We start from the raw sequence: 19,373 nt of genomic DNA on the forward strand, positions 1-19,373 counted from the left end.
CTGTCTGTAGTATGAGAGGACTAGACACTAGAACTTTATTTTCCCTTAAGTGCTACAGTTCAATGTCTCTATTAATCATATGGTTTAGTCATCAGAATAAATATTGATAAAAGTCACAAGAAGAACACATCCTGGATTTTCAGGCCTCTGGATTTGGTGGCAGTGTTCCAGCATCCTTTGTGCAGGTAGCTGTCTGTGTTCAAGTCCTGCTCTACTTCTTTTTTTCCATCCCAACTGTTCTCTATCAATAGCCAATCAATGCTATGTACATTTTTTGGCACTTCTGTGTGTGGATGCGTGTGTGTTCATGTTCACGGTTCAAGCCGGGCTGCTCTGGCTCTGGATGTGTATACAGCACTGGCATTCGGTTTTGCCTCCAGCATTTTCATGGATTAACTGGCGATTCCGAAGGGGAAGGGAACGTCTTTGAGAGTTTGAATCCTTGTTTTTCTCTTTTCATTTCCAAGGAGGTGTGTCCAGATCCCTTTGCCAGGCAGCTACTCTACCGAGCACTGGAGGCCAGGCAGTGGACTTTCCCTACTGAGTAAACTGGATTTGCATTTGCAAATCAATCCTGCTGAATGTTATGTGAATATCTACTCAGCCTCTTGTTAATATCCCTTCATTTTTTTTTTTTTTTTAAAGTGGTGCAGATTTTAAAAGGATGCATGACTAATCTAGTCCTATCCTGGAGTCCCAGTGAAGCAGCAGGAGAAGGTTGAAGGAGGAGGGTCCCAGGCCAAATTGTGGAGCAAGCAGTTTGTCACTAGTTCTGCCAAGTTTTGGCTTTCACTGAATCCCTGTGCACACACTTTCAGATTTCTCAGTCTGTTTCCACCTCATATCACAGCACAAATGCTTCTTTCCAGAAGCGATTTGAACAATCCAAACCAAGGGCAATGGCAACGCTCGAAAGTGTTTCCACTCCTTGGGGTATTTAGATGTGTTTCAACAGAAGACAGAATTCTAAGGCAAAAGGATGGAACTACACGTGTCAAAAAATCAGTGGGAGAAGATAGTGGGTGTATTTCTGTGGAAGGCGCGGTGGTAAGCATAGGTATATGGCGACTGCCGCCTGCTCAGCCCCCTCTTAAGGCTGGTCTTCATCCTTGGTTGGAGAAGGGGGGCTGAGGAACTCTCACCCCCTCTACCCCAGCAGAGACCAAGAGATGTGGTGATGGTATGGGGGGGGCCGAGTGTGCTGTGAAGACAGACGGTTCTCACGTCACTCTAATTATTAGAAAGAAAAAGAACAAAAGAAGGGAGAGCGGGGAGAGAGATGTTAAGAAAAGGAAGGAGAAGAAAAAAAAAAAAAAAGCGACTGAAAAGTAAAAGAAAAGCAAGGCAGTGGCCTGGGAACCTGGCGGAGGGGTCCCGCGCGGACCCAGGTGGGCTGGCAGCGCAGCACCCCGGCGAGCAAAGAGGAGGTGCCCACATACCCGCGGGCGTTCCGAGCTGCTCATTTCTCGCGAGGAGGGTCTCCCGGATTCAGAGCGCCCGGCTTTCGGGTGACCTCCGGGTCTGCCCCGCCCCCTCCCCCGGCTGGCAGCCACGCCGGGCCCGGAGCCAGTCTCCCACTCCCTCCGGCCCCCGCAGCTTGCCCCTCGCAGCCCGTCGGCGGAGCGCCTCTCCCAACTCGCAGCGAGACTTCTTCCTCCTGCCTGGGGGCGGGATCCTGGGTGGGGCGGCTGCGCCCCCGAGACGGTCCCCGCCGCGGAGCACCGAGGCTGGGGCCGCCCCAGGGCCGCGCGGGGCCCGGCCAGACGCCGCGCGCCGCCAGGGCAGCAGCACCTGAGCCCGCTGCCCGGGCAGAGCCTCGGGGCCGGAAGCGCGGGCCGGGTGGACGGGCCCCGGGAACAGCCCGAGCCCGCGGTGGGGGGAGGGGGGTAAACGAGAGCCACAAAGGGGGTGACCACGTGCCACCGCGCGCCAGCGGGGCCGAGGACCTACGGAAACGGACCCCTTCACCCACCCGCCCACCCCCCTGGGAGCACCCGGGGTACCCCGAGCACCCAGCACCAGCTCGAAGGCAGACCCAGCAGCTAAGCTTCAACGTTCTCGCCCTAACTTTCCTCCAACTTCTCTGTAAGGAGGAACCTGCCGCCCCGCCCGCCCCCTGGCCGCCGCGACCCGCACTTGAACTCCGCGGAGCCTGCCGTCCACCTTGCGCCACCCCGAGCGCGGGCTAGGAGCGGCTGTCGGGGAGCCCCGATGACCTCTCCAGAAAGAGCGTGAAGAAGGCTTCGGCCGCCGCGCTGGGCCCAGGCGCCAGGGCGGCTCCATCGGGGAACTCGGAGCAGCAGAGCCGGGGAAGGTGGTGGAGCATGACCGCGCGGCCCCTGGGGACCTCAGCGCAGTGATGCCGACATGTAAGTCCCCCCTTTCAGCTCAGAATTCCTTCACACCTTTACCTGTGCCTCCCCCTGCCCCACCCCAAGGGCTTTGTAAGGACTTCAACCGCGCTGACGGAATAAACCGGTTTGTCTTCACTTGGCCCCTCGAGGCACTGAGGGGTGAGCTGCTGCTGCCGCACGGAGCTGTGACATGTGTGTGCCGCTGGCTTTTTTCCAGCGAGAGGTAAACCTCACGTTTGGGCGGCGTAAGGCATAATAAAAAGGGCAGGGCTTCAAGAATGGGGAAAAGGTTTTGGATTCAAATTAAACAAGGAGTCTCCGGCGCGGCCGCTCCATCCAGGGGCCTCGCCCTGCCAAGAAGCCGCTCTCCTGGATCAGCACCTGGGGGCTTGGAAGGTACTAGTATGCCGAGAAAATGTTGACTTTACACATTGCCACCCTTGACTGTAGAAGTTATTCTTGGATCTTTGGGTTATCGGAATGGTTTTTTTTTAAAAAGCGCGCAGAAAAGGTTCACGGTGTACTTTGTAGATTAAAAAGTAATTATAGAAGATGCCATTGAACGTGATAGGATCTGTGAAGGGTCTTGTATAGAAGTTGAAGTGGGGAGTATAGGGCGATGAAACGCTTAGAGAGACCGAATGGGTTTTGCCTCTGGAATTGTCATCCAAGTGGTGAGGTGCCTCAGAGCGACCCTGCGGAAGGGCCACCGAGCACCCCCTAGCCTTCCAGAATGGAAAAAGGAAGGTTGTTCTCTGAAGGACCAAGCTTATTATTGTGGCCAACTCAGAAGTTACCTTTTCTTGTAATATGTAATTTCCCCTCTTGTGTTTTGTTTAATCTTGGGCAGACACCCCGACAGACATTTTACTCCCTTCCACTAATATACAAGAGCTTCTAGAAATTGATATTCGCCCTCCCTCCCCCAACCTCTGGAGCCTTATTTATTTCCACTTAAATTTCCTCTTTCAATGTAATACCCGGGAAGAGACAAGACCCTCAGGCCTTTGTCCATTCCTTGCACCGTCGTCAGCCTCCCTCCCTCCAGCACACATTTTCCAAATAGGAAAAAGGGTTAGTGCCCAGAAGCCTAGCACTTGGCAGCTCTGTTCGTGGTAGTGAGCAGTATAATTAGAAAGGAGCCACTTATTTTTATTAAACTGCATGTGAAGTAATTCCACACCTGTGAGTTTTAAAGTTTCATTTACCCAGTGGAATTAGCAAGGTATAACCTGAAAGAATTTATTTTGGGATACAGCCAACAGTCTCATATAAGACTTGTTCTCATATACAAGCAACACATTTTGAATGAAATGTGTTTTAAACTTCAGTTTTTTCTGAAAATATAGTAAGGTTTTTAACAGCAGATATATGTCTAGCTTCCTTTCAGCTTTCCTAGGTGATTTAAATCTTATGGGGAAAAAACTACGTTACACATGAAGAAAATATGAATACCAGGTTTGAAAATAAAAGATGTGAAACTGATCAACAAGTGACGTAAAAATTTTCTGACTATGAAATTAAGTTATATAGTCCATTTGAATTCTATATGATTAAAAAAATCTTATGTCATTATATAGTAAAAGCATGAATATTTAATCACATAAAATTATGGAGTTTAATACCCTGATTTGAGTTTCTTTATTGAGCTATTTTGACAGAAAGTTTTTCCATTTCTTGCCAGATTATAACTATAATTATTTCTTTTTTCTCTTTTGCTGTTTATAATTCATATGGAATGGTTTAAGATTATCTGATTCTTTTTAGATATTAGTATGTTAGAGTATATGGAAGTAATACCAACCTTTCCAAGAAAAATATTACTACTATCTTGTTGAAAATGTTAAAAAGGGAAACATAAACTATATTATCTATCTTTTAAATTTTAATTTTGATAGATTCAAATACACAAATTATTTAAGTATATTTTCTGCCTACTCCTGTGGATAGAGTATATATTGTTACACTCAAGCTCTGGAATTACAGACTTTATAAATATACTTTGGAGTTGTAGTGACTGCATATTTTTCATACCCTAAGAAATTTAATAGATTTAGCAAGACTTGCATTAACTGGTCTCAAGCTGCATGAAGCTACTGTTCCGTTTATGGCTTATATAAATTACATGACATTGTGCTTTTCCATTGTGAATGGTGAATGAGGCTATTGTCTCTTGGCTTATGGGAAATATTAGAAGCTCGTAGCTTTACTGCCCAACTAGACACATCACTCTGATTTCTGGAAATAATGATTTGAAAGAGAATCAGTTTATATATTAAAAATAAACTGACAACCACTTCCTTAAACTTGACCATTTTTCTGACGGCCCATGTCTTACAAGAGTTTACATCTCTGATGGGATGATCAAAAATTTCTTGAAACTATTTAGACTTTAGACTAAATAATAAAAGACTTTGTTCAGTGTGTGTGGCATGCTTGGGCAAAAACTACATCTTTCCACTTCATTTCTAATGAGATGACATTATTGCATTACCTACATTGGATGACATTAAGAAGCACACTGAGTGACTGGGGCGATAACATTTAAAGGACGTTTCAATCCTAACTAAAAATGCCAATAAAACTTGAGTGTGCTACTTGAGTGTCATCTTACTTTCCTTTATGAGCATTACTCAGGATGAAATTATTTGGAATGCCTTAAGGAAAACTTTAATATTGCTGTATTGAAAACATTTATAGCAGATATGACCAAGGCTTAACATATTTAGTATTGAATTGGTTAAAAATCACTACAAAGAAAAGTGTTTATAATGGAAAACTATACAAATGACTTGAATATGCCAATCTGAACGAAGGAAATCCAAATGAGACATTATTTCTTCTATCAAACTGGCAATGATTAAAGCAATAATAGTAGTGATGAAAGTGTCATCAGATGAACACTGATACCCTTCAGTGTAAATGTGTATGTGTGTATTTAACTTTATTTAGAAATAGTTTTAAACCTACAGAGAAGTTGCAAAAATAACACAAAGAACAGCTGTATACTCTTTACACAGAAACACTTATTGTAAATATTTACCCCATTCGTTTTATCATTTTTCTTCTCTTCTCCCCTCCACTGTCTGTACGTACGTACACACACACACACACACACACACACACACACACACACAATTTTTTACTGAACCATCTGAAAGTTACATTCATCAGGGCTTCAGGGTTTACTTTTTTAATTGAAATTTTAATTGAGGTATTTGTTGATTCACATGCAGTTTTAAGAAATAATACAGAGACAGCCCACGTACCCTTTACCTAGTTTCTCCCAATGGTGACATTTTGCAAAACTAAAGTACAATATCACAACCAGGATATTGATACAATACACCTCTCTTTTTCAGATTTTCTCAGTTTTACATGTATTTGTGTGTGTGTGTGTGTGTGTGCGTGTGTGTGTCTGTGTGTGTATTTCTCACGATTACCTTTTAATTTCATTTATGGTAAAGCCAGTTATGTACATTATAGCTCAAATAAGGGTCAAGATTTGTGCAGATTTGAAGAATAAATCTTTCTGCCTTTTTGAAGTGTGTGGGGTGAACCCAACTTAATAAAAGAAGTTACAATGAGTAATAGAATAAATAGCTCTTCTCTTTTTATTCATTGTTTAGGCTCAGGAACATGATCTTTAACCAGAAAGTGAAACAAAATTGTAAGCAGGCTTGAATAAACCAAATTACCATTCTTTTTACTCTAGAAGAATTAAGGTATTCTCTGTGCTACTCCTCATGTCCCTTTCCAAAAAGATTTGCCATAGAAATACAGTTGGTATATGGAGAATGAAGTTATTTCTGACTATTGCTGATATTAAGAGAATTAGTACCATGTTAATTTCTCCACCAATTTCAAAATTTCTTCACTAATTTCTCTTTGTGACTTTTAGGGGAGTCAGTAGGAGTAAAGAGATGGAAGACAGTAGGTTTTTTAGATTTTAATACATTTGGATTAAATGACATCTACAAGGAGTCATATCAACATTTAAAACAATTCCTATAAAAGGATTGAATTCTAAAGCTTTCTGACACAGGATTTAAGTATATTGTGTCTTGTAGACTATATACATTGAAAAGGAGAGTGAGTTTGCAATAGAGCTAGCTTGGTTCTCAAAAGGGACAGTTGAGTTGGAAGGCAGGTGACACAGGGGGTCTTTTTGGCTCTGACACCACTGATTATGTGATCTTGGGCAAGTAGTTTAACATCAATAGTTTTTTCATCTGTGAAATGATAGGTTTTATTGCATATCTTTTAGATTCTTTTCAGGTTATAGAAGTCTATGACTCTCTTGTACTTAAAAAATATTCTTGTTCTTTTCAATAGAACTTTGAGGCCACAACTTGAGTGACACAAAATTGTACTGTGTTTTTTATAGTTCCTGTTTAGAACCTTAGTAACCCTGTTCAGGATTTTCCATTCTTGTGAGAAAGTTGTTTAAATCCCAGGGATGTGTCTTTGCTAATTGGTCCCCTGAGAAGACATGCAGTGCTTTCCTTCCTGTGTTTTATTCTTAATTTATTTTTTTCTGTTCTTCAGTAAACAGTAAAGTGGATGAAAGGTGGCGTGTCATATGGTTTATGTTGGTTACAAGTTCTTGCCCTGTTCTGGGTTCCTTTTCTCTACAAAGGGATGGAGTCCTGAGAACTAGAATGCATTAAGCCCTTGGTTGTCCTTTGCAGCTCTTGTCTGATAGGATTGCAGGCAGCTTTTATAAACTAGCTTCAGGAGTGAATATGGAATTCCTAAGTGTTGGAACCTTTTATAGCAAAAAAAAGTTGCATGAGCGCATGAAATAGTATTGAGTGTCGTCAAACTAAAGAACATCATTCCCTGAGTATTGTTTAGAGAGCACGGGAACATAAGAGGAGGCCACTATTCACATATTGATAATGGAGGATTGTCATGCACCACAAAGCTGAAGAAGCTAGGAGTTCTCCTGGGCTGATACTTCCTTCTACTAGTATCTATAAGGCTGGCAGCCAGGCTTCACTGGTTTGCCCCTTTATTCCTCTGGGCCTCAGTTTCCTCCTCGGTGAAATGAGGAGGTTAGACTTCATCTTTGTTCCTTCCACATGCTAACTTCTTTGAATATGTAATTGTTCTTTTGTTTCAGAAGCACGCTCATTCATCCTCAGCATGAATGGGAAGCACCTCATTCATCCAGCGTAAAGGGGAAATGGACCCATTCTTCCAAAAAAGTGAACTTTCCACGTGACAAAAGTTTACAGGCTACCGTTTTTAAAGCGCTCACTAAGTTCCATGCAATGTTACATCTAGTTCTTTTTGGTGGATAATATTCTATTTACAGAAGAGAAAATAGGCTCAGAGTTTAAGTACTTGACCCTGCCCCCAAAGCACATGGTAAATAGAAGCACCAGGATGTAACTACGTGCTATTCCAGAGTTCACATCCATCATTATTACGTTATTATTAATGACTCACTATAACATCTTGCTTCTTGTAAACAGTAACACTGATTTTAATTTCAAATATTTTGGATGGATGTATTTGAAAATATACCTTCCATACAAAAATCCTCTATTATTATTGTTTTAGAAAAATTTTATTGGAGTATAGTTGATTTATAATGTTGTGCACAAATGCTCTTTAGAACGTAGCCTTTTGCTCATGTAGAATTTCCCCTAGGAGGTGCATGATGCTGGAGCTTGTAGTTTGGTGAATATAAAAACATGTTCTGAATATCAGATACTATTTTAAATTTCTGTAATAATGGCATACATGAATAATCCATTTCTTCTCTGTTCTAAGTGTATCCCAGAAGTAGCCACAAAGTCAATAGATTGGTTTTGGCTTATAACATTGATCCTATTGTCTGTTCCTGGTTAAGTCCTTTCTTTTGGTTTTGCTGTTGACAGAATAAGCACACTTACATTAGAATGCTCGAGGTGGTAGTAAAAATAAAAATAGCTAATATTTATTGAGTACTTGCTGAATGTTAGGCACATTTCTTTTCTTTCTTTTTTTTTTTTTTTTTTTTTTTTCTGTACGCGGGCCTCTCACTGCTGTGGCCTCTCCCGTTGCGGAGCACAGGCTCCGGACGCGCAGGCTCAGCGGCCATGGCTCACGGGCCCAGCCGCTCCGCGGCATGTGGGATCTTCCCAAACCAGGGCACGAACCCGCGTCCCCTGCATCGGCAGGCGGAGTCTCAACCACTGCGCCACCAGGGAAGCCCAAGCACGTTTCTTAAATGACATGATTTGATTTAATCATCCAGCTGCTCCATAGACTAGATTCTATTGTTCCTATTTTACAGGTGAAAACTAGGAGGCACAAGGTGGTGAAGTCAATTTTCTAAGGGTTGCATAGTTCATAAGTAGCAAACCCAGGTCTGCCTGACTCTAGATCTTGTTCTCTTTGTTACTTAAGTAGTCTCTAACAGTAAAAGACAGATTGAAAATGCAGGCTTAAGGCAAGTGCAAGAATCAGTTTGATGTCTATTTTTGCTATTCAAGTATTTCTCTTACCACTTTCTGGTTTTCTATTTAGTATTATACATTTTATTCCATATAAGCAACCTTCAGGAAAAAAGGTAGTACTGTGGCCCTGAAGTATCTTATTAGTTGCTCCTCTTTTTAGATAAAATGACTCTCGATTACCACTTTTAATCAAAGTAATTCTCTTTGGGGATTTTAAGATCTGGAGGTTTCTTACTGCTCCTCACCTGTTCTTCCTGCCTCATGACTCTTCTGTTCACCAGTTCATTTATGGTCCCTTTCTGTGACTGACTTTTACAGCTGCTGCCCCCTTCAGTGGTTTGCCTTTTTTGATAGGGCTGAGTCAATGAAAAGTATCACACCACTGTCTGAAGCCAAGATAATATGTATGTCCCCATCTAAATCATTAAGTATAATTTTGAGTTTAAAGATGACACTGTTGGACTTCCCTGGTGGTGCAGTGGTTTAGAATCCATCTGCCGATGCAGGGGCCACGGGTTCGATCCCTGGTCCGGGAAGATCCCACATGCCTCTGAGCAACTAAGCCCGTGCACCACAACTACTGAGCCTGTGAGGCACAACTACTGAGCCCACGTGCCACAACTACTGAAGCCCGTGCGCCTAGAGCTGGTGCTCTGCAACAACAGAAGCCATAGCAATGGGAAGTCCACGCACTGCAACGAAGAGTAGCCCCCCTCACTGCAACTAGAAAAAGCCCACGTGCAGCAAGACCCAACACAGTCAAAAATAAATAAAATTTAAAACATGTCTTAAAAAAATGAGACTCTTGTACAGAGAATTATTTGAGAGTTTTCAAAGCAGCACCCCTCCATCTAATGTCATTTATTAGTTTCTATAATACTTGGTGTTTACTAGCCATTTAAAAACTTCGATAGCTATTATTATATATAAATAAATTAATCTTTTTAGAATGTTAGTGCTTCTGTACTTAATTTTAGGGGAAGGAAGAAAGTTTGGGCACTTTAATTTTAAATATTTCCATTTGTGAAGCAGCAGATGTGATAAAATGAAAACATTTCCCTAGAGCCTAAATTTCTGGGAGATTATAGAAGAGGTTGATAAAAACATCCTCTTGCTACTGAGATGGACATGTGACTGGTGATGCTGAAGGTTGATGCCGAAATTTTTTTTTTTATAAGTGATTTTTTTCTTGTATTATCTGAATACCTCCCCATCTTCATGAAGAAATCGTCTATTATATATTCGTTGATAAGGAAGGTGCCACCAAGTGGCAAATAAAATGCATGGTTTTTTTTCTTTTGCCTAATTAGCTTAAAGGGGATGCTTAGTTTATCATCTTCAAAGTTTCTTTTTTTTATTTGGAAGCAAGGCTGAATCTGAAGGTTCCTATTTTCCAGTACCTGCTGGAAACCTACAGATTTTATTGACCGAATGCTTTACTGAATCTAAGTGTCCTGACTGTTGCTTTTTTCCATGACAGGATGTTTCACTCAGGCCGAATGTGGAGCTGTCATTCGAAATGGAAGCCAAGTTCTCTTTTCTTCTTATTTGCTTTATATGTTGTCTATGTTCCTCCCTCAGGTAAGTAAGGCTCTTTTTCTTTCAAACTCAGAATTTAATAATGATTACATTGCCTTCAGTATAAGTGTGCCTCTTACTTGTTGACGTTTTCTGTCCTTACAGGCTTTTTCTGTCCATGGCCTCTCATTCCTCTTTAATTATGTGTGAATTCTATTACTTTGATCATTGTTTTATTTTCTTATGAGTGTATTTCTTTAATCTTAGCTACATTTCTTTTAGTTTTATTTATCTCGCCCATATTGAATGATGAGATAGCTACATAGCTGACATTAAAAATGTGCTAGCTGTTTCTTCTACGGTTGAATAAATATGCAGTACTTAATTCTCTCTCTTTTCAAGTTTTCATTCAGTTCTTTATGAAAAGTAAAGTATAGGCTTTGCTATTTTTATTTATTGCCAAGTATCAGACAGGAATCTGAAATTAAGTTTTTAGATCATGAAGGTTATTTAGTTGACTTAAAATGATGTGAAAAAGTTAATTTTAATTACAGTACTTTTGGAATGAAAATATTTAATTTTTAAAAAGAGTACAATTTTTTTCTCAACTTTGAAATAAGACCTCTTTAGCTGTTATTGAAAGCCATATTTTCTATAAACAACTAGTTATATGAATGATCCAATAAGAACTTGAGGAATGTGAATGATCTTTAAAAGTTATCGGGTTTTGTTATTTGAGCAAACTGCATTTTTCTTAAGCCCATTTTGTTTTACACTTTTTATTTTTTTTTACTGTTGTCTTTATTCAGTTTATTATATTTTCCTTTAGAATGAAGTCATTACTCATGAAGCCTTATGTATTGATTACTTGGAATTTACTCAAGATTTTATACATTCCATGTTTATAACATACCTGTATGTTATTATAAATAATACATTTAACAAATCTGGAAATAGATTATCTGCTAAAATTGCTAATTCATGGATCAAGATATTTAACTAGTGTTTAATATACAAATACTTTTTTCCAAGCCATCAGGTAGTTTCAGCTACTTACTTGGGAAATCCCTCGTACTTGTTTACTGGCTTCAAAACAAAATTGATCTTTGAGTGGTTTTTTTGGTGTATTTGTTTCAATTTCCTTATAAAGTCTATCTTTCTGTTACTTTCATTGCCAGAAAGAGGAAGCACACTTGTAAAGAGATCTGAAAATTATATATACATTAGATTTTTTTTTTTTTTTGTACTTGGGCCTCTCACTGTTGTGGCCTCTCCCTTTGCGGAGCACAGGCTCAGCGGCCATGGCTCATGGGCCCAGCCGCTCTGCGGCATGTGGGATCTTCCCGGACTGGGGCACGAACCAGTGTCCCCTGCATCGGCAGGCGGATTCTCAACCACTGTGCCACCAGGGAAGCCCTACATTAGATTTTTATCATGCACAGTGTTGAACTATTTCTTAACTTTCAAAAGTGACCCTCCAGGAGCCAATTACATGATGTAAGATAAATTATGAGATTAAAATTCATTTTTGTTAGGTCATAGTAGTTTTAAATTTTCAAGCCTTCTTCAAACCTTAAATTGGGACTTTTTATTTTAGATGTGAACATTTTATCTGGTATATGCGCCTTCATTATTTTAATCATTTGAATAAATGAAACACATGTTTTTAGACTAAGTAAATGGCGTCAACTGGGCTGAGACTAGGATGGGGCAAGGGAAGCACCTGGGATGTAAAATTTAAGGAGGCGCTCATTCTCAAGGGCATGGGAATCAAAGTACTTAAATGTGCTTTTAAGTTACTGTCTGACACAAGAAATCTTTTTTAAAAATTTCTTTTATTACCCCACATGGTGTGTGCATCATCTAAGGCTTTGTGTTTTCTCATGAAGCCAGAATTTTGTGTGTCTATATATCTTAAATATGACTCACTTAAAATGCCACCACCTCCCACATGAATATTTGAACTCACAGAAATACATTAGGGGCTATTATTGGCATTTTAATATCAAAATTGTGCCTTATAAGTAACTCAGTATAGAGTTTATTAAAATAATGCATATTGAAACTTTAGCTATATCTAATTTTCAGAGTCCTATATTTCAATCATGGTGTAATACCGCTATATTTTTTAAGAACATCTGGTGCTTAACTGGGATTTATGTCTCTGTATAGGCAATCTTTGACTTTTTTCACTTCTCTGGATGACCCCTAGGTGATCTCATCGAATCCAGTGGCTTTCAGTGGCATCTTGACGCCAGTGTCTCCTCAGTCTTTATCTTTGTACCCGGCCCCTTCATGGACCCGGAGTCATTTCTTGGGTTGCTTATTCTCATACGCTTGGATATCTAATAGCCCTCAAACTTCACATGTGTGAACAGGGTTCTTTTTAAAAAATATATATTAACTTTAAAAAAAAATTATTTATTTTGGGCTGTGTTGGGTCTTCGTTGCTGCATGCGAGATTTCTCTAGTTGCGGTGAGCGGGAGCTACTCTTCGTTGTGGTGCGCGGACTTCTCATTGCAGTGGCTTCTCTTTGTTGCGGAGCACGGGCTCTAGGCTCACAGGCTTCAGTAGTTGTGACTTGCAGGCTCCAGAGCGCAGCGTCAATAGTTGTGGCACACGGGCTTAGTTGCTCTGTGGCATGTGGGATCTTCCCGGACCAGGGCTTGAACCCATGTCCCCTGCGTTGGCAGGCAGATTCTTAACCACTGTGCCACCAGGAAAGCCCTGAACAAGATTCTTGATTCCTACCTCCGATCCTCAAATCTGCTTCACTGTCATGCATTACAGTGCATCCTACTATCCTGCTAGTCTCTCCTACAGTCACTATTTTTTAGACACATGTCCTTTCTATTCCTTAACCATGCCTTCTTAGTACTCTCTTCTCCCTAATCCACATGCGCCTGGTTCTTTTTAAATACTCAGGTCTTAATTATTACCATCTCAGATAAGTCTGCCTATCCCCCAATTCAAAGGAGTCCCCTTGTCACTCTCATTTCACCCTTTAGGGATAATCTATTGATTTTGGTTACTCTCTTGGTTGTTAATATTTTGTTAATTTGACTGCTGTAACTGCGTTAGAGGATTGGCAAAACCTCTTGATTGTTAAGCTTGACACGTAGTTCAGATGATTAAAAATTAGGATCCTGTAGTTTAATTCTGATAATATCCACAATTTAACTCATAAAATAGAACTGCAATGTTAAATCTTCTAGGTAAGTTAACATTTGTAGTTTTGTGGACATTTACAAAGCAAATAGTATACAAGGTTTATGCCCTTTAGGATTTTAAAAAGTAGTATAGAAACAGAATACCTTGTCTCTTGATAGGTGATGAATATAACTTTTAATAAGAACTACAGCAAAATAACATTTGAATATTTAACCCAGTCCCACAGAAGTACAAATTACAAAATATGATTGTTTTTTACCCACTAGCTTGACAGTATTTAGAAAGGTTGATAGCATCCAGTATTATTAAAGTTTAGGTAAAGAAGACACACTAACACTGTTGGCTCTGTCTTTTGGGAAAGTAATTGGTCAACATTTTTTTAAAGAGTAAGAATGTGTATTTTCTTTGACATATCACTCCCACATGTAGGTATCTATCCTATAGAAATAAAACCCATAAATATATAGAGAAATATGTACCCGTATGTTAACTGTAGCATTGTTATAGCAAACAATTGGTAGAACTCTGTTCATCAACAAGGGAATGGTTGTGTAAATTATTTTATATTCATACCATGCAGTAATGTGTAGCCATTCAAAACTATGTATATTGGCTTGGAAAGATAATAAAGTTAAGTTAAAAAGCAAGTTACAGAACAATATAAGATTATCCTAGATTTGTAATAAGTTGTACTACAAAACTGGGATTATTATGTATGTATACTTTTGTGTAAGACTGTAGAAACATATTAATAAAACATGGAATGATACACATAAGGTTTTAAAATGGGTTATCACAGGAGCGTAAAGTGGATTATCTCAGGGTGGGAGTGAGAAGGGGGAAAAACGATGGTATTTCATACAACTCCGAATGATTTGCCTTGTTACAGTGAACATGTATTACTGTAGTAATTTGGGAAAACAAAAAATCCTAATACGATCCTTTGGTATTAAAAAAAGAAGCCGCATTAAAAAAACTGTCAGAGAGACTGTTGACGTGTATGAATATTATACTTTTATAAGTATGGTTATAATGGTTAGTCATGTAACCATTACTCCAGCTCCTCCTTCACTTGATATGAATCTCTAAAAGGTGTTTCAAGTAAGAACCTCTTTTTTTTTTTTTTTTTTTTTTTTAAGAACCTCTTTTTATGTAGCGTGACACACTATGATCTGAAGATGAATGATGATATCTCAAGCAGACAGAAGGTTGTGGCTTCAAACAGAGTGGGAAACAGACAGCCAAGAGCCAACAAATTCCTTAGCAACCAGGAGCCTGTTTCCACACAGATAGCCTTAGTCATGAGCACTGAGGGAGGAGCCTCCCTTCTCTCCTGAAAATCGATGACATCAGCAGATTATTTCAAAGCTCAGTGTTCTTCTGATAGTTATGATATATCAACAGCTAAAAGGGGAAATGTTTCAGAAAGTACAATCTGGCCTGGATTGTGTGCTTTCTCGCCCAGAGGACAGCACGGTTCTGGAAGGCAGATGATTGGACTAATCTTGTGCTTTTTTTGGTTTGTGTGTTAATTTTACTCATGATCATCAATTACATTGCAATTTGTATTGGAATGTTAGACATCTTTTATACATATTTCTATATTCAATCAAATGGCTTTTGAATGCATAGAAAAATAATCCTTTTATAATCTGCCAGGGTTTTTTTTTTAGCCATTTTAACATTAATATGTCATTAATTACTAAATAAGTATATTTGAAAGGTCAAAAATAAGGCTCTACTTGTGCAAACTATTTTTATTAAGTGAAGAAAGAGCCAGAGTAATGCTTAAGTGACTAACAGAAAACTATAATATATGACAATAAAAATTTGTGGGTTTTTTTTTTCCAGTTAGGGTCAAAGTGCTCCAAATTACTGCCTGAAGCTTTCAGCTAAAAGGCTATTTTCCCATTCTACACTTCAGATTGGAAGAGCCAATGTGACTGAATAAGCAAACCGTAGAAAGTTGTATACGGAAGTTTCTTTGATACGTCTTCCCTGTAGATAATTGCCTGCCTTCATATACCTTTGAGATGATCTGATTTTGATGTAGGTAAATATGAAATCCTACATCGGGGTCATAAAGTCAATTACATAAATGTGGAATGAGGGTGACTCATCTTGTCACCACAGTGACTATCTCAAGTGACTAAGCAGTGTGATGGGGCCTCCAGTGAAACTGACACCATGTAGGGATTAAGCATTAGGAAGAGTGAGTGTTAGCAAAGAGGCTTCCCCTTTGCTGTTCAGATCACGCTGGTCTCCAGGCATGGCTGTCATCCTTTAGAGAGAGTTCATAAACAGAGTATCTAGACCAGGCAGATCAGCCTGGTGGTGAGTCTTGAGCAATCGGAGGAATGTTTCAGAGCATCTCTGTCTCCACTGTTATGTGAAGCCTTTGTGGGGCTGGGTTGCAGCTGTGGACTCCTGCCCTTTGAGTCAGCCACCACATTGTTGCTTTGGTGTAACAATTTGGTTTCTTTTGAAAGATAAAAATCTTGCTGAATTAAAAAAAATTGATTTAAATGGCACATTTACTTTGGAATAGTCATGTCAGTAAGAATGTGATAGTGGTCTTTAGATGTTTGAAGAGTGGTCATTTGGAAGTGAAAACAGACTTAGTCTAAGTATTTTTGGGTTGATGCTCCAAGTACCAAATGACTCAGCAACTGGTTGCCAAAAGATAAAGCCAGCTGACCTTCGAAATCGCCATCAATGGCGATGAAGAAGGTATGAAGGAGTCTTAATTTTGAAGAGGAATTTGTACTAAAAACCATGAAGCCCTCCTCAGCCTACAGTTTAATCACAGAGTGAGTGTGTGTGTGTGTTATAGAACTTTTGTGGGGTTTTTTTGATCCCTTACACCCTCCTTTGGTAACTGTGGGTTTTCCATGTCTGCAAGTCTGTCTCTGTTTTGTAAGTAAGTTCATTAGTACTGTTTTTCAGATCCCACATATAAGTGATATCATACGATATTTGTCTTTGTCTGATTTACTTCATTTAGTATGATAATCTCTAGGTCCATACGTGTTGCTGCTGAGAGAGCCTGTTTTTTTGCTGTACACATTCTTTTAATAGTTACCTCAAAAGTTTCTTCTGTGTGTATTTCCTTTCAATTTTAGCAGGTAAGCTCTATACTCAATTAGAGATTGGGAAGATAACTTTCTTAGACAAGATAAACCTGGGGAACTGTAGACTTTGCAAGGTACAAACTTTTCTGCCACTTTCAAATTAATAATTCTTTATGGAGTTTTCCTTTTCTTTTCAGCAAGGAGAATATGTGCTTTTTGGCACCATTCTTCCTAAGAGTTCAGTGTCATAGTATTTAGTAAATTAAAAATGTGTAAAAGAACAAAATGGAAAAGAACCAAAGAGAGAGGAAAAAGAAAACTTATTCCAGATTTAATGAGTAAATATGATTTATAAGGTGGGGCAGCAGGGTAGGAGAGTAAGGAGGTTAGATGACAAAATATATTAATCTGACAATGAGCACAAAGTCACAATATTATAAACGTCTTTTCCCCTTCACTGAACTAAGATGATTAAATACCTGAAAAAAAAACTGAGGTCATTTGCCAGCACATGGGTGGTGGCTATCACCAGTTCAGATGAACCTATTTAACCATTACCAAAACTAAAAAACCTCTCAGAGAGGAATAAAGTAATCCAGTGGGAACTGTGTTACTACTGTATTTCTATGGTTAAGACTAATTATCTTGATTTTTTTTTCAAAAATCATTAAAACTATTTATAGCCAATTAATCTTTTTAGATGAGAGCTCCTTTGTCAGGAAAATAGTTTGAATTATTTGATGTCAAAATATCTTGGTTTACAGTTATTCCTAAACCAGCCTCATCTTAAACTTGTGGTTTAAAAATGATACACTTTTTTTTTTTAATTACGGAATTTTCTCTAATAAACCAACTATTATGAGTAAAAAAGATGCCTCTGCTAATACATTCTGCTCCCAGCTTGGTGCTGCTAGCTTAGATAAAGGGAAGAGAGAAACTGTTGGCAGTAGAGCCAAGTGATGGATTGTGTCAACCCCCTTGAAAATCAAAATATTTTTCATTTCTTTAATTATAAAATTATACTAATCACTATTATTGGACTATGCAAAGCTATAAAAATGAGTTAATGCTTATGATTTTTACAAATACCTAAACAAAATGGTATTTTTAGAAGATTCTTTACCTGGTTGAAACTTTAAAGAGTACTGTTAAAGTAAAATCCAGATCTGAAAAAAAGAAAATACTCTTAATGGGAATACAGTATTAATCACTGCTTTTAAACACATCCACAGTTTCTTCCTTTTTTTTTTTTTTTGCCTTAAATATATGCACAGAAATATGGCATCATATACAGCTAATACTGGCCTCAATTGAGTATAAATAACAATTTTACTGGGTTACTGGCTTTAATGAAGAGAATCTTAAGACAGAAAATGAGGGTTTTCTAGTCATAGTGATTTCATTGTCTTTAGTACTAATGCTACAGGGGGTGAGGAAAGCTAGAAAGCTAGACTTATAGAGATATCTTGCCTCCATATTGGGTTTTTTAGAGAGAACGAACTCCCAAGTATATACACTAAGGCATCATGGGATATGGTCCCCACCTCTTCCTGAATTCTCATCAGAGGTGAAAATTAGGTTTTTACTTGGACTGCTAATCTCATCTCTCTTTAGAATGGTAATCTGAAAATCTGTTACTTGTAGTAAGTTCATGACCACAAAATTTCTGTAACAATACTGATGAAGTACAAATATATCAATAAACAATAAGGTCTGTGGTTCTCTCAGAGCCTTTGCTAACTTGACATAGGACTTTCCTTCCAGTTCAGTAAGCCCTGATACTTTCACTGGTGTTTGTTTAGGACTCTCATTACTTCTCATCATCTGACTTGCTTACCTGTCTCACACACACACACATATTAGAGAGGTCTGACTTTTTCAGTAACTGTTTCAATGTTCTCTCTGAATTTGCAACAATTACTTTTTAAAAAGAATTGAGATGTAACTGACATGTAACTTTATACTATGCGACTGTTTCTTATATTTAAGGTCCTCTCGGTTCACAGACATGATGCTGTGATTGTGCTGCCACAGGAGAGGTTTTCAGTAAATGTGTATTGAACGAATCAAATTGCTTTCCAAGCTGCCCTTTTGTGACTTTGGATTTTCCTTAGCAAAGTGAGTCTAGCAGATCTGTTAGGTATTCTTAATCAGAACCATTTCCCTCCCCCAATATTATTAAAGTAAATTAAACATTTGTGACAGCATTATAGTAATTAATGGAGTTACAGAGAACATAGTTAGCATGCTACTTTTAAGTGCATTTAAAAGCTGAGGGCTATGTCACAATAATACCATAATATTTTAGTGTTGCACATGTGTGTGTGTATCAGATATGTATCAGACTCTTTTCAAAGACCTGGCTATGCAGAGCTAAATCATGATCCTTAAACTCAAGAAGTTTTGGTGTTGATAAGGAGAATGACATGAGACAAATAGGAAGCACTGCGATATGCGGTCTAATAGACTTATGACTGTGATATCAAGGGATAACAGAAGAGATCTCAGACAAGTTTGCACAGAGGAGGTAATGTTAAAACTGCATCTTCTAGCAGGGGTGATGAAAAAATACTTACAAAATCACGAGGCTTTGTCATTGACCATTTGAAGAGCTTTCCCTGTAATCAGATTGGATGGCTGGCTGTAAAAACTGATTGCAAGCCAAAGCAATCTTAAGAAAGAAAAATGGAGCTGGAGGAATCCCTGACTTCAGACTACTATACTACAAAGCTACAGTAATCAAGACAGTATTGTATTGGCACAAAAACAGAAATATAGATAAATGGAACAGGATAGAAAGCCCAGAGAT

The 19,373-nt window shown here is 39.0% G+C and overlaps 1 protein-coding gene across 4 annotated transcripts in view; it reads left to right on the top strand.

Annotated features, from left to right (window-relative positions):
- Positions 1-1,763: 1,763 nt before the first annotated feature.
- Positions 1,764-19,373, top strand: part of ADGRG6 (adhesion G protein-coupled receptor G6) — a 136,260-nt gene continuing 118,650 nt past the window's right edge. The window contains exons 1-2 of one of the 4 annotated variants that reach the window (XM_067010908.1): positions 1,764-2,369; positions 10,284-10,384. In XM_067010908.1, the coding sequence (XP_066867009.1) occupies positions 2,368-2,369; positions 10,284-10,384 (103 nt within the window). In that variant the 5' untranslated portion in view covers positions 1,764-2,367. Of the gene's footprint in view, positions 2,751-10,283; positions 10,385-19,373 lie in introns of all 4 variants that reach the window. The other 3 variants (XM_059082950.2, XM_059082952.2, XM_067010909.1) reach the window with 3 other exon arrangements.

This window comes from Kogia breviceps, chromosome 13 (genome assembly GCF_026419965.1).
Source record: "Kogia breviceps isolate mKogBre1 chromosome 13, mKogBre1 haplotype 1, whole genome shotgun sequence".
In the NCBI taxonomy this organism is placed as follows: domain Eukaryota; kingdom Metazoa; phylum Chordata; class Mammalia; order Artiodactyla; family Physeteridae; genus Kogia; species Kogia breviceps.